Raw genomic sequence first — 15707 nt, 5'->3', positions numbered from 1 at the left:
AGAATATTTGATAAAATTAAAGGATATAGCAATTCAGGATGAACAATTGAAGAATATAGAACCTTTTAATATAAAAGAAGTATTTTATAGATTTAAAAAATCACAAATTAATGTAAATACACAAGATTTACACATAGAAGTAAATAAGTTAAAAGAAGAATTGCAAGCTGTGGTGGCAGTTACGCCAGAATAGATCACAGTGGGCGGAGTTTATGCAAGAAGTACATTAGGGATGGACATCCATCCCAGGTGCAAGTGAGTAGGCCCACAGGGATCTGGCGTCGGCTAGAGTAGATTCGACTTGTTATGGAGTCGGGGATTCGGTGGTGCTTGGGTAGAGGGTTTGTGGACTTTCGGTATGACAAGTGGTTACTAGACGTGCCCTTGGCTGAGAAACTAGGTAGGGTTGATCCACCTCACATGCTAGTAGCCGAGTTCTTTGGAGATGGTGTGAGAACCCGTAATTTTTCCAATTTCTAGGTTTTATTATATTTCTAGGTTTTCTTATTTTCAATGATTTGTTTTCTGCACTTTCTGTATCCGGAAAATTTTTCTAGATAAATTTTATGAGTAAATATAATTTTTAGATGATTTTTCTAGGATTGAATAGGTTTTGAGAAATTAAGAGTGAATACCGGACGTGGGACCCACTAGTGCGAAAAGTTCGGCAATTTTCGGCCAACTAGGTTAAGTTTTGGATACTGGATTTAATTTACCAGGCGTTAAGGGATAAGTAGAGGATGTTATTTGGATTGGTGTGAGAGGGAACAAAGAGATAGAGATTCATTAATTAGGTGACAAGTGTCACCATTTGGTTGGATTGACTTGTATGACCACTATTCATGTCTTTACCAAATTAATATCAAAATTGACCAAAAATTTCCTTATTTTCTTCTCTTCTTGGCCGATTCTCTTCAAGCAACAAAAGGGAAAGAAAAACTCTCCAAACTCTTGCTTCAATCTTGCTCAAATTCAACCAATCAACCGTTTAATCTTGTTTTTGTTCCAAAGAAACCCTTAAGGGAGTGATAGTGAGTTGTTTTGTGAAGTAATTTGGAAGATTTAAGTGCAAGGTTGCTCCATTCCTTTGGGTATCAAGGTGAGTAGTGAAGAAACTCCTTTTCTCTTTCCAATAATGCTTAATGAGCAACCTAAGTGAGTTAAAGTGATGATCTTTGGTGTTATTTCATGATTTTGGTTGAGATTGATGACACTTTCTATTTAATTAGGATTTTTCTGTTTTCATATGATTATTATTATGTGGTTATGTATGATGATTGGAAATGGTATATAATGATTCTAGAAGGTGGAAAAAGTGGAAGATTGCAAGTAATTTCTGTTTTGGAAGAAATCTGGAAAATTAGGGTTCCTTGGTTCTTCATTCTGTCCGAAATTTTAGGTCATATATAGAGGCCGAATTGGCCTTATCTCAAAACATGAAAGTTGTAGGGAATGATATTTTATAGGTGCCTACAAAATTTCAGGTCAATCGGAGTAGTGTAGAATGAGATAAGTCGAATTTACTATTGCTGTTCTGGTTTTACCCGAAATTGGGATTTGCTTCTGTAATTGGTTGTTTTGGTCTGGATTTCTTCCGAATAAGTTGTTGAGGCCTTCTGATGAAATTTAGCCCTGTTTCTTAGCTTTCAACTGGTTTTGTAATTTCTGGATTTGGACTTGTAGAGCCTGAGTTATGATGTTTCCACTAGAATGCATTTTGGTGAATCTGTTTTACGTTTTTGATGTGGTATCTTGCATTTTTGACCTGTTTGCACTCAAAACTGGGTTGAGTGACCTTCTGTGATGTTGTAGCCCTGTCTTTTAGCTTCGAAATGGTGGGTATTACACCTTCATCTGATAATTCTAGGGCATTTGGTGCCATTACCGCAAAAAGAGGTCAAAAACTGTTTTTTAAGGCCAAAGCTAATTGCATTTCCGAATTTTCTGGTTTTCTCTAATGTTTGTGTATGTTTATGGAACCCTATTGGGGTCATATTTGGCATTGATTTATGATTCGTTATCGAGTCTCATTGTACTTGTTTACATGTTTTAAGGCTTACTCTTATTCCGGTCATTTCCTAGCTAACTTTTGTACTTGTACTACTTTGAGCCTAGTGAACGGCTTTTGGGAATGAGATGAATTTTGTGTGAGATGTTGGGACTGATTTGAGGAAATAATGAAGCCATGATGGCTGAAAAATAGGTAAAAACAAGGGATATGCTGCCGAAATTTTACTTGAAGGCTAGTTGGATTTACTTGTGATTTGAGCAAAGGGCTTTTGGGTTGTTTGTGCCTAGGTCTTCATGTTACCTTTTCGTTTCCAAGAAAATCATGTTTTCCACCCTTGCATTAGTATTTATTTGGCAAGGCGTACGACGTGTAGTCGAGCCTCACTTGTGCATTCCGTTTACTCGATTTTGGATATGAAACCTTCAATTAGTTTACTTTCATTATTTTAGGGTTTATTGGCGATTAAGGCCAATCTGAAGTGAAAACTTTTGAAGTTGAGCCGGTGAGTGTACCACTCCCCTCCATTGTTGTTTAACTTGATTTCTGCTCTGCAATCTATTTAATTTGTTTGAGACGAGGGTGTACTTTATCACACTCGTTCTCTTGTCTGTTCATATGTCAATTTTGGTGTCAATCTAAATTTGTATCTGTATCTGTATCTGTTCGGACGTCGTTTGGAAACTTGTAACCAACGACCTTTCTGTGACCTATGAGCTCAAATCCTGTGGCTAAGTTATTCGAGTCGGGCCGACAAGGACCTGTACGATTAGATAACGAACCACAGTAGTCTGTTTTGGGATCTCTGGGTATTGAGACCCTTGATTCCGGTATACTCGAGTATTACCATTTCTGTTTCTGTTGAGGTGAGCGGGCCCGGTAAAGGGGTGTTTGGTGGACGGAATTCAGTGTAAAGAGGGGTCTACAAACGCGTTGGTTCTATATACGTTGACGGAGAGTCAACTGGTTTGGATCAAGTACTGCGCTGGAAATTTGGCTCCTGAGAGCCACCCGTATCCTTCTGATTTGAATCATTGGTTCCTTTGCTTTACATCTAGCATGTGTACTTGATTTGCTAAACGTGAAATGCCATGATTTTATTGCTATCTGTTTGGTACCTCATTGAGCGCAAGCTCACCCCTTTCTGTTCCCTTTTGTTTTCCTTACAGGAAAATAAACACTTTTGGACTGGATTTGACAAAAGGCTGTCAAATTGAGCTAGCTGAACATATCATTTGTACAGCTCATGTATTAAAATCCTAAATGTACTTTTGGGGACTGTTTCCTTTTGATTTGGCAAACTAGACATGTATCCACTTTTGAATACTTTTGTATGCCACTTTGGGCTTGTAAATGCTAAGTTTCAAGATGTGAATGTTTGCTTGATTTTTGGTTGGGTTCTGACGGGTCGGTTACTATTCATGACCGACTCCGGATTTCATTTTATTTTATTTTGGGTTATTTTACTATTTTGATTTGTTTACGCGCGTTTGTAAGTTCCGGAATGAAACAGATAGCTCTAATCTGTTCCGTTAGTCCTGGCGAGAGCTGGGCAGGCGGTCCGCCGAACCCTTTGGTTCGCCTTAGGGTAAGGTGGGGCTGTCACAGAGGGGGGTTGGAATACTGGGCTACTAAAGGCTTGGTTACCAATGGGTTTGGTTCGCCAGGTGCAGGAGGTTATCCTGTATCCAGATCAGGAGGATATGATGGTGTGGTTGGGGTCTGCTTCGGGCATCTTTTCAATTAAGGATGGGTGGGAGGTCCTGCAACAAAGAAGAAATCTATCCCTGGTTGATAGGTTCTTATGGAATAATATCCTCCCGATCCGAATCTCCTTCTTTGTTTGGAAAGTGCTATGGAATCTGGTCCCGGTGGATGTAAATTTATAGAGGCGGAGCATCATACTGGCATCTCGGTGTAGCTGTTGCTCTTCACATGAAGAATGCTCGAGCCATCTTTTTCTAGACGAGACAATGGCGGCGCAGGTTTGGAGCTTCTTTCGAAGACGATTTGGTATACTTCACCTCAACTCGCAATCAATCTCGGTGGAATGCTTATCTTGGTTTCCATCTACTTCATCAGTCTCAGCAAATCATATACGGGCTGTTATCCCATGTTTGATTTTATGGAGCCTATGGCAAGCAAGGAATAAGTCACGGTTTGAGGGAGCTCGGCTGGAGCCGCAGGGGGTAATTTGGGCGGTGGGAAGTGTGGTGGAGCGGTTAGGAAGGGCAAAAATGTTTTCCTCAGCGCATTTCAAGGGCGTTGCTACTTGGCGACCGCGGGCAACAAGGCGGTTGGTGATATCCTGGAAGCTGCCACCGCACGGGGCGGTCAAGTTGAATACCGACGCCAGTGTTACAAGAGGGAAAGTATCGGGTGGAGGCCTGCTACGGGACCATGAGAGTAGATTGATCTTTGCATTTTACAAGGAGTTCGGGGAGGTCGATGTGCAGACTGCCGAAAGTTTGGAACTGCTGCAGGGTTCACTCTACTGCAAAAGAGTTTGGGTCCAGCTGTTACTAGTGGAGGTGGATTTAGCAGGATTAGTTCGGTTGCTGGAATCAGGAGGTCTGGCAAAATGGCCTCTATGTAATGCACTTCGGCAGATTCGGAGCATGCTTCGGAGCTTCAATACTACAGCTACTCATATCTTCAGAAAAGCGAATGCTGCATCGGATAAGTTAGCAACAATGGACACTCAGGGAGACTTCTTTAGCACGACACTCCAGCAACTCCCGAAGGATGTTAGGGCAACTATATTTTTAGATAGCAGGGGAATCCCTTTTGTTCGAACACAAGTTGTGAGAGAGTAATGTAGACACCAAATTTTTTTAATTAATTTTAGCTTTATTTGTTCACTTTTTAGGTTTTTTAGTTTATTTTATTTTATTTATTTTATTTATTTTGTTTTTGGTACTAATTTTCAGAAAAATAAAAGAAGAAAAAGGAAAAAAAGTAAAAAAAATGACAAATGGAGGGGGCTTGCATGGGGACAAATGTCCCTTTGGTTTTTTAACAACACATCACCTAGGTGGCAAGATGTTTAGACACTTGTAGGATAGGAATTTTGAAAAGAAAAAACAGAAAAAGAAAAAGGATGAGATGGCCGACTAAAAGGAAAAAGGGAGGAGGTTTCTAAAAAAGGCTTGGGTGGAGAGGAAAAAGAAACAGAGGGAGAAAAACAGAGAGGGGCTAGGTTTTGGGCATAAAAAGCTTCGGCGAACTGGGAAAGAAAAGAAAAAAAAGAAGAAGAAGAGCGCGAGGGATAAAAAGGTAAAGCAGAGAAAAAAGAGGAACCAGGTGGCGGGTTGAGCAAAAAATGGAGGAAACAAGCAACGAAAAAACACACAAAAGGGAAATGGGGGCTTCAGCTTCAATGATTCGATAAAAATTTTTTCCAATAAAAGCCTTTTCTGCCAACGCCTCCACCACAGCCCTTCCCCTTTACCGCCGTCTCTGTCCGCGCCAAGCCCCAAGAACTTATCCTCAGCAACCTTTCTGTTCTCGGTAAAAAGGACAAGAACAGCTACGACGTCGAGACTCTCATCGACTTCTTCTCCACCTGCTCCTCCTCCGTGGATGGCTTGAGCAGCAACAGCAGTGGAGAATTCCAACTCACCGAGCCGTCACCACCCTATCGGATATCAATTGCCGCCTGCGAATTTCACCAAGAAAGCCTTGTAAGTCATTTTCCCTCTTTGAACTTCAGTTTCCATTCAAGCACAAATGTCTGAGCTCCGAAAGCATATTTTCTGTGTCTCTGTTAGTGCAATTTTCTTGTTGATTGTTTATGGTTTTAGAATATACATGCTCTAGGTGTCGATTGGACTGATTTATCTCGTGTTTATAACAAATTTTGGGCTAGTCATAACCTCAATTGAGCACAATATGCTGAAGTTTTTCACGCCCATTTAGTGTTTGATAAAATGCCCAAACGGAAATCTTGAACCAAAAGAGGAGATTTTATGTTTTTTTTTTAGTTTGAGAGAGACTCTGGCCAGTCCAAAGCTGGCCAGAATACCGTGCGTTTGCTAGTCGAGGAGAGGAAGAGAAACCATGAACCTTTGAAATTGATTTCAATCCATTTCGCTGTTTTTGCATTCTACAATGGTGTGATGCATCTTGCTGGGTAAAATTGCCGAAATGTTGGAGCATCAGGGGTTGCAGAAGCTTTCCTCTGAGTCACGCTGAAGAAGAAAGCTTCAGCGAACCATTTGTTTGCAAATATTTGGAAATTCACGAATTGGCCCCTAAACCATAAGTAATTTCATAACGGCCCGAATAATTTGATTTTTCTTTCAATTGGGTCCTGAATTAATTTCAAATTGACCCCTGGGCTTAGTTCTCTTCATGTTTTGTACATATTGACCTTTGTTCCTTGGCTTTTGCCTAATTTCTGATAGGACTTGAAAGTTGGAAAAGTTGAACTTATTTTGCCCTTTTAGACTTTAATTATCCTTTCATTTTTTTTAAGTAGTCTTTTGGGTGGATTATTTCTTGATCTTAGGTCATAATTGTGGTTTAATAATTTTAGTTGATTTTATCATGTTGGGTTTTAGTGAAACAAGTGATTTGGGTTGAGAGATTATTTTGCCTGGGTTTAAGGGAGTGGGTTGAGTCTATTATTTTTGGGTTTTGATTTGGGCTAGAGGGTAGAAGCCCATCGACTTTGTTGGTTATTCTTGGGGTTATAAATGACAGATTGGTCCATTCTTTTTGCTATGGGTCTCAGTTGGGTTGGGGGAGGTTTTCGGCCCAAACAAATAAATAAAATGGCCAAGTGCTGATCCATTAAGAAACCAAAGAACGAATTTGCAGAGTAGTCCCTATACTTCTCTTTAATTTCACTATGACCCTACAAACTTTCAATGCTTTCAATTGGGTCCCTAATTTAATTACAAATAGGTCCCTAAACTTTATTTTTCTTTAATTTTGACCCCAAAGCTTTGTTAATTTCTGCAATCAAGTCCTTTCTTCTTTTTGACTTCTTAAATGTGGATTGTCTACATGATTTAATTGATTCAATTTCATGTATATTTTTATCTTTTGTGATTATTTGTTAATTAAAGTGGTGCCTTGACCTCTTCTTTGTATTTTGGAGGGTAAATAAGTGATTTCACTTCATTAGGGCCCCAACTCAAGGGAGGTACACTCTATCCCTTATTTTGACTTTATTTGACTCTACGTGCCCTATGTGACTTTACATGTTTGATTGTATGCCTCATAAATGTTTTGTATTAATTTCGTTTATTTATTTATTTGCTTTATTGGCTTTGTATATTTATTACCTATCAATTTGATTATTTGAAAGGCAATTTAATGCCAAGGTTGTAATAGTTAGGTTATTATATCATTTTATTTAATTCATTCCCCTTAGATTGTAGTAGGATTCCCCCCAATGTAATAGTTAGGGCCTTATTTGCTTTATTTGCCTTATGTGTGATTTGCATATCTATGTGCTATGTGTTACCGCTTTCTTAGGGTCTTGCATCTAGATATCATGCTTATGTGTTATGTGCTATGTGTGATTTATGTGTTTACATGATTTTATTAGCTCTTACATGATTTAGTTGATTGTAACCGATGCGTGACGTCACCACACTAGTCCAATGCTAGTTGTGGTCAATTTCTTGAATCCATACTAGTCCAACGCTAGTTGTGGCCCTTTGTTCCGACTTTTCTCACTAGTCCAATGCTAGTGGAAAATTGTAGATAAGGGTTAGTCCAATGCTAGACCATTAAGAGCCCTTCGAGCGTTAGATCATGATTGTGTGATAAAATCACTTCATCTCATGCATATTTTCACTTTTTAGGGTCTTTTATCATATTTTGCATGACATCCCTCCTTTATGTATATCCCTTCCCCCATATTTTCCCTTATATGTATATTACTTACCCCTTTGTACGAAACATGACATTAGACTTGCATTTCATCTAAGCATTAGACCTAGATTAGTACATTTGCTTGGTTAAATTAGGGAAGTTACCCCTTGGATATGCGATATGGACGAGTTTGGCTTTTCTAATCTTAGCACACTCGTATTCCCTCTATTAAAGGGAACATTGAAAGTCACGAACATTAGTCCCCCGCATCCGATATGATGCATTCCTTTAGGTCATGTATATTTATACAATTATTTTTATTTTCCTTTTTTTTTCTTAGAGTCTCATTTGCATTATTTGTGACCTCTCCAAAGAGTCCACATTGGGCATCACAATTAATGTGATTGCCACCAATTGAGCTTTGAAGAGAAATTTCGACCCCGATACCCTCTTAGGTCTAGAGTTTACATTCATATAGTACATTCAAATGTGATAAATCTTTAGATTAAAATAAGAAAACCTTTGACTAAATCGCGCAACTAGTTTTGGCTAGGTTGAAAGGGTGCCTTGGATTCTTATCCTTGCCTTCTCTTTCTTCAAATGTGACTCCTGAATCTTTTTATCTGATTTTCGTGGATTTGGAGTGGTTTAAAAAGGGTTTTCTACTTTTTTCTTTAAAAATTCAATTTTTGGGTGACTTGGTACACCTTAACTCTATACCAAGTGGCGACTCCGTTTTTTATTCAAAAAAACCCCTTTTAAATTATATTTTTGGTCAAACCGTCGCATTTTCAAGTCCCATTTAGACCCATGTTTTTCATTTTCTTTTTAAATCAAAAATTCATTTTCTAATAAAAAATTGAATCAAAAGCCATTTTTCTAAACTCGACTTTTATTTTTCTTATTTAAAAAATGGGGCGCGACAAGTAAGCTTTTCCACTGTAACTTGGTTTTATTAATAAATAGGGGGAGGACTCCTCTCCCACCCCAGGATGGGGGTTTTTAAAAAAAAGTTAAAAGAAGAATTAAAAATGCTAAAATTAGAGAATTATCATATCAAATACCAATTGTTGGCTTTACAAATTGATAGAGCAACTATTGGGCACCTTTTGCGTTGTTATTTTGTCCTAATTTTGGCTACTTATTGTGCTAAGTATTGAGATTTTGGTCATATTTCATATTTGTATAAATTATAGGTGATTGGTATAAAAAGTGCTTTCGCGAGGCAAATTTCCAGAAGACTCTATTTTATGACGTGCCCATGCCAGAAACTCTAGAAGAATACCCAAAAGACGGACCCACGGGATTGGTAGCAGTAGGAGGCAATTAGGAAATGAGGTCCACGTGAACCACGAAGATGCATGGGATTAAAACCCATAGACAAAGTCTTGCACCTGGACGTTTCCTTGCTTCTGCTGGTGGCGGCTTCAAAAGGCTAAAAAGCCAGAATCACGTGCAATCAAGAGATTAGCTTTAGTTTTCTTTTTTTTTTCCATTTGTCAAACGTCTTTTTCTTTTGACTTTTAGCTCTAGCTCTGGACAATTTGGGAGTAGCTTTCGGTTGCCATCCTTGGAAGACGACTTGAAGTTTTCCGTTTTTGTTCCATTTGTTTCGCATGCTTTTTGTGAGACCTGGGCATATACCTTTTACTTGGGTACAAACACGAAGTAAAGTGAAACGAGACTTTCTCCTCGGTTTCTTCGTTATTCCGTGTCCCCCAAATTCTTGGTAATTAATTGGATGATATCGATTAAACCATGCGAGATTGATATGATGAGGAGCGGCTAGACTTCTCCTCTACTCCAAGGTTGACGCGAAGGCGCGTTCCATAACATCTGTGAGATCTAATTGAATTTTCATTATTTCTTCCAATTCGTTACTATTCGTGCATTTTCTGAATTAATTGTTCATGGGTATTTTATTAATTGAGTATCAACGGCTGGATATTTCATTTAATTTAATAGCCTACTGTCACGTTAACTAAATTGAATCCGTAATTGTTCGTTTAGTTGACAACTAGTGACAACTATCATAATTGGCTTTGTGTTGGAGAAACATAGGATTTAGTTTAAATGAACCCTCTTAGTGTATTTATTGGTTCGGGTTGGGTTCTTCTAACTTTAATGCAATTAGATAATTAAACTCCTACAGTCGTATCTAGGGTTGTTTTCTGGTTAGAGTAGCAGTCAATGGTTGTACTCTGACTGTCAAAAAAGTAAGGAAGAATTGATTGTCAGAGCTTGTTGATAGCTATAACCAACCTAGTGACGGATGAATGAAAAATCTTTGCATCGATGATCATTTAATTGGACCGTGCCTGAATAGTTGATCCTTTGGGTAGAATTTTATTAATTGCTATTTTTAGTAAATTGTACTTGGTAAGTTCGCTTTTGAATTTTGTTTATTTTATTTTCATTTTCACTCCATTAAATATCCCCCAATTTTGTTCTATTGATTTGGAAGGAAACAACTTTCTATCCGTTCCCTGTGGAATCAACCCTACTTGTCATTGTACGCAAATTTAATATTTTTTATAGACAATTTTGGTATATCGGATCAAGCAAATTTTTCGAGAATTGGGTGAATCAAGTAACCCATTGCACACCTAGGATCCCTGCTCCAGTATTTGGATTTGTTCTATAATTAATTGTGGTGGTAATTAGGACTTTTTAGTAATTATTATTGCACAGGTTCGACACCTGTCAAATTTTGGCACCGCTACCGGGGAACTTTGTTTTGATTAATTTTGTTTCTTTCTAAGTGATTTTCTTTGAATTTGTCTGACATTTTTCTAATTTATGCCCCGTTCTTCTCGTATAGGCAAATTGATTTTTTACCTAGATGTAGAGAAGACCGCGCGCCGAACTAGGAAAGAGACGAGATAACTCAAAGAGAAGCAATCTAGAATTGCATCTCAGGAATTGGATCCAAAGATTGAATCAACAGATTCAAGTGGTGATAATTCAAGTGACCTAGGTCAATAGGACATCCCGATGGTGAATACAAGAACACTAAGAGAGCTGGCTGCTCCGGAATTCTCCCAGCAGCCGTTGTGCATCACATTTCCAACTCTAGTTGATAATACCTCCTTCAAACTGAAGTCAAGATTAATTCACCTCTTACCCATGCTCCATGGCCTCTCGGGTGAGGAACCCCATAAACACATCCAAGAGTTCGATGTGGTATGTTCCAGTATGAAGTCTCCAGGAATTACTGAGGAGCAGATCAAACTTAGAGCCTTCCCTTTCTCCCTCAAGGATGCAGCAAAGGATTGGTTGTACTACCTACATGCAGGTAGTATCACAACATGAGCCCAACTGAAAAAGAAGTTTTTGAAAAAATTCTTCCTTACGTCCCGGGCTGCAAGTCTGAGAAAAGAAATATGCAGTATTAAGCAGTATCCTGGAGAATCCCTATATAATTATTGGGAAAGATTCAATAAGTTGTGCACTAGATGCCCACAACATCAAATTAGTGAACTATTGATCCAATACTACTATGAGGGACTTCAGTCATCTGACAGAAGTATCATTGATGCTACGAGTGGAGGAGCAATGGCGAACAAAACACCGAGAGAAGCATGGTTGCTTATTGAAGCTATGGCAGAGAACTCTCAACAGTTTGGCTTCCATGAGATTAACCCTACCCTAGGGTCAATGAGGTGGAGACGTCGTCCATTCAGCAGCAGCTATCGGAGCTAACATGTTTTGTTCGCCAATTAGCCATGGGAAACATGCATCAAGCCAATGTTTGTGGAATCTGCACAAACGTGGGCCACCCCACTGACTCTTGCCCTGTGTTGCAAGAGGAGGGAGGTGAACAGGTGAACATGGCTGGAGGTGTGCCCGCACCTCGTAGGCAGTACGATCCTTACTCCAACACGTACAATTCGGGTTGGAGAGATCACCCCAACTTCGGTTATGGAAATAGGCCACAGAATTTATTTTCAAATCATCCACCAGGGTTTCAGTAGCCATGGCAACCCAAGCCTCAACCTTCGCCCTCCAATTCAGGAGGCTCTTTGGAGAACATTGTCAAGAGTCTGGCCACGAGTACTACTGAGCTCCAGCAGGAAACTAGGTCCTTGGTCACGAGCACTGCTCAGTTCCAGTAAGAAACTAGATCGGGCATGAAAAATCTGGAGACTCAAATAAGCCACATGGCAACTGCAATTAATTGCTTAGAGTCCCAAGTTTTCAAAAAATTGCCATCACAACCCGAGGCGAATCCGAAAAACGTGAGTGCCATGACACTGAGGAATGGCAAAGAAGTGGAGGGGCCTAAGACCACAAACCTAAAGAGCAAAAGTAAAGACGAGATCGAGAAGGAGATGGAAGAAGAATGACGTATTCGTGGAGACCCTGAGGTACCTCTTACTCCATCAATACCTATTAAATCTAATTTACCTCCTTTTCCATGTAAGTTGGAGAAGACAAAGAAGGCGGAGAAGGAGAAAGAGATCCTAGACGTATTCTGAAAAATAGAGATCAACATTCCCTTACTGGAGGCAATTAAGCAAGTACCGAAGTACGTGAAATTTTTCAAGAATTTATGCACCCATAAGAGGAAGTTGAGAGTGGACGAAAGAGTAGCAGTGGGAGAAAACGTATCGGCCATATTCCAAAGAAAACTCCCACCCAAGTGTGGGGATCTAGGTATATTCACGATCCCTTGCAAAATAGGGGATACACCGATTAGGAAGCCAATGTTGGATTTAGGGGCATCAATCAACGTGATGCCAAAAACCATTTATGTGTTCCTGAATCTTGGGCCATTAAAAGAAACGGCCATCATAATCCAACTAACTGATCACACCAATGCCTATCCAGAGGGGCTAGTTGAAGATGTGGTTCAGGTGAACGAGTTAGTTTTTTCAGCAGATTTCTATATCCTAGATATGGGAGATGAGAAATCATTAAATCCATTACCTATTTTGTTAGGTAGACCGTTTCTTAGCACTGCTAGGACTAAAATAGATGTAAATCAGGGTACTTTATCAATGGAAATTAATGGTGAAACTGTAAATTTTAATATTTTTGAGACGATGAAATATCCAGAGGAATCTAACTCAGTCTTTGCTTTGAGTATTATTGAGCCTCTTGTACAGGAAACTTTCGAATTGGATGGTGAAGACGTATTGGAAGTGGCCTTAATCAAGCATCTTGAATTGGGAGTAACCCCTAATGTGGACATGAGGGATGAGTTGCACCATGCAGTTGAAGCTTTACATTCACTTCCAACTATCCCTCCAAGGTATAAGCTTACTTCTCTTTTTGTGCTAGAAACTCATGCAAAATTGTTGCCTTTAGTTGTGCAGGCACCGGAGTTGGAACTTAAGTCTCTCCCAAAAGATCTAAAGTACGCATTCCTGGGAGACCGAGAGACACTTCTGGTGATTATTTTCGCACACTTATCTCCAAGTTAAGAGGAAAGACTGGTGCGACTCCTTAGGGACCATAAAGAGGCGATTGGGTGGAGCATAACAGATATCAAAGGAATAAACCCGTCCTTGTGCATGCATCGGATAAGGCTCGAAGATGACGCGAAACCGGTAAGACATGCACAACGGAGATTGAATCCCCTAATGATGGAGATTGTGAAAAAAGAAATATTTAAACTCCTGGAGATAGGGATTATCTTTGCTATTTCGGATAGTCCTTGGGTGAACCCCATTCAAGTGGTCCCCAAAAAGACGGGAGTGACTATAGAAGAGAACTAGGAAGGTGATATGATTCCGGTTAGGAAAGCTACTAGCTGGCGCCAGTGCATTGACTACCAAAGGCTAAATTCTGTGATGAAAAAGGACCATTTCCCTCTCCCTTTTATTGACCAAATGATAGAAACGTTAGCTAGTCGTGTTTACTATTATTTTTTAAATGGTTTTTCAGGGTACTTCCAGATCACGATAGCGTCGGAGGACAAAAAAAAAACTACCTTCACCTGCCCATTTGGTACATTCGCTTACCGTCGGATGCCTTTCGGTCTCTGCAATGCTTTAGCAACTTTCCAAAGGTGTATGGTAAGTATCTTCTCCGGGTACGTAGAAAAGATTATTGAGGTATTTATGGATGATTTTGGCGTATACGGGGATAGCTTTGAAGAATGTCTCGATAATCTATCTCTAATTTTGAAAAGATGCATGGAAACGAACTTGGCTCTTAACTGGGAGAAATGTCATTTCATGGTAGAGCATGGTATTGTCTTAGGATACGTTGTGTCGGCTAAGGGAATAGAGGTAGATAAAACTAAAATAGATATTATTTTTGCTCTACCTTACCCTGTATGTGTACGGAAAGTACGTTCCTTTTTTGGCCGTGCAGAGTTTTATAGGAGGTTCATCAAGGAATTCTCAAAAATTGGGGCACCTCTGTTCAAGTTACTGCAAAAAGATGTGCCATTCGATTACACCGATGAATGCAAGGTGGCTGTTAATAAATTAAAGGAGTTGTTGACATCGCCGTTCGTCATTCAACCCCCATATTGGAGCTTGTCGTTTGAGATCATGTGCGACTCGAGTGATTATGCCGTAGGAGCCGTGTTGGTGCAAAGGATTGGCAAGGCAGCACATGCGATCTACTATGCATCGAGAGCATTGAATGGAGCCCAACTTAACTACTCCACAATGGAGAAAGAACTACTTGCCCTTGTTTTTGCACTAGAAAAATTCAGGTCATATTTATTGGGTATAAAAGTAATTATTTTTTCTGATCATGCAGCCTTGAGGTACCTATTGGCAAAGAAGGATGCGAAACCGAGGCTCATAAGGTGAATCTTGCTCTGCAAGAGTTCGACTTAGAGATTAAAGATAAGAGGGGGGTTGAGAACTTGGTAGCTGATCATTTGAGCCAGCTGCTTACGAATAAAGAGGATCCGCCGTTGAGAGAATCATTTCCTGAGGAGCAAGATTTGTCAGTACCTTGGTATGTTGATATTGTCAATTTTTTTGTAACGAATCAATTACCTGCAGGTTGGCCAAAAGTTAAGAGAGATAAACTGAGAAATGATGCTAAACACTATATTTGGGATGACCCTTACCTATGGAGGCAGTGCGCGGATCAAGTGATAAGAAGGTGTGTGAGTGCAGGTGAGTTCTACTCTATTCTAACTTTTTGTCATTGTTTTGCATGTGGAGGGCATTTTGGGCCAAAGCGGACAGCTCGTAAGGTGTTAGAAAGTGGTTTTTACTGGCCTACTCTGTTTAAGGACGCATACTTGTTTTGTAAATCTTGTGATAAGTGTCAAAGGGCAGGAAATATTTCTCGTAGAGACCAAATGAGTCAAACCCCCATATTGTTTGTTCAAATTTTTTATGTCTGGGGTATAGATTTCATGGGTCCCTTTCCTTCATTTTTTGGTTTCTTATACATTCTACTTGCTGTCGATTATGTTTCTAAATGGGTGGAGGTAAAGGCCACCCGGACTAACGATTCGAGAGTGGTTTCAGAATTTATAAAATCTAACATTTTTGTCCGTTTTAGAATGCCGAGAGCCATAGTGAGTGACAGGGGCACTTATTTTTGCAATAAAACAATCGCTGCCTTGTTCTGTAAGTATGGCGTACTCCACAAAGTGTCCCCATCCTATCATCCACAGACGAATGGTCAGGCCGAAGCGTTGAATAGGGAGGTCAAGTCAATCCTGGAAAAGATAGTACAGCCTGATAGAAAGGACTGGAGTTTGAAGTTGGAAGATACTCTATGGGCCTACCGCACTGCGTACAAGACACCAATTGGAATGTCCCCATACAAATTGGTTTTTGAGAAGCCGTGTCACCTCCCCAGTGAAATTTGAACACAGAGCATTCTGGGCGCTTAAGCAGTGTAACATGGACCTTATGGATGCCGGAGGACATAGAAAGCTCCAATTACAAGA

General features: G+C 39.7%; 1 protein-coding gene and 1 non-coding gene across 2 annotated transcripts; one reads left to right on the top strand and one right to left on the bottom strand.

Moving 5' to 3' along the window:
- The first annotated feature begins 3981 nt into the window (after nucleotides 1-3981).
- Nucleotides 3982-4824, top strand: LOC113714069 (uncharacterized). The gene has a single exon (XM_027237864.2). It carries the CDS (start codon nucleotides 3982-3984, stop codon nucleotides 4822-4824), a length of 843 nt encoding a protein of 280 aa, XP_027093665.2.
- Nucleotides 4825-11200: 6376 nt separating this feature from the next.
- Nucleotides 11201-11307, bottom strand: LOC113715288 (small nucleolar RNA R71). The gene has a single exon (XR_003453923.1). It is a non-coding gene; the product is annotated as a small nucleolar RNA R71 (small nucleolar RNA).
- Nucleotides 11308-15707: the final 4400 nt, after the last annotated feature.

This window comes from Coffea arabica, chromosome 10c, assembly GCF_036785885.1.
Source record: "Coffea arabica cultivar ET-39 chromosome 10c, Coffea Arabica ET-39 HiFi, whole genome shotgun sequence".
Taxonomy (NCBI): Eukaryota; Viridiplantae; Streptophyta; class Magnoliopsida; order Gentianales; family Rubiaceae; genus Coffea; species Coffea arabica.
This window is presented reverse-complemented; position numbering and strand designations above follow the sequence as displayed.

What these genes read in the sequence shown, in the direction of transcription:
- LOC113714069 (XM_027237864.2), top strand. Translation starts at nt 3,982, where the DNA reads ATGGCGGCGCAGGTTTGGAGCTTCTTTCGAAGACGATTTGGTATACTT.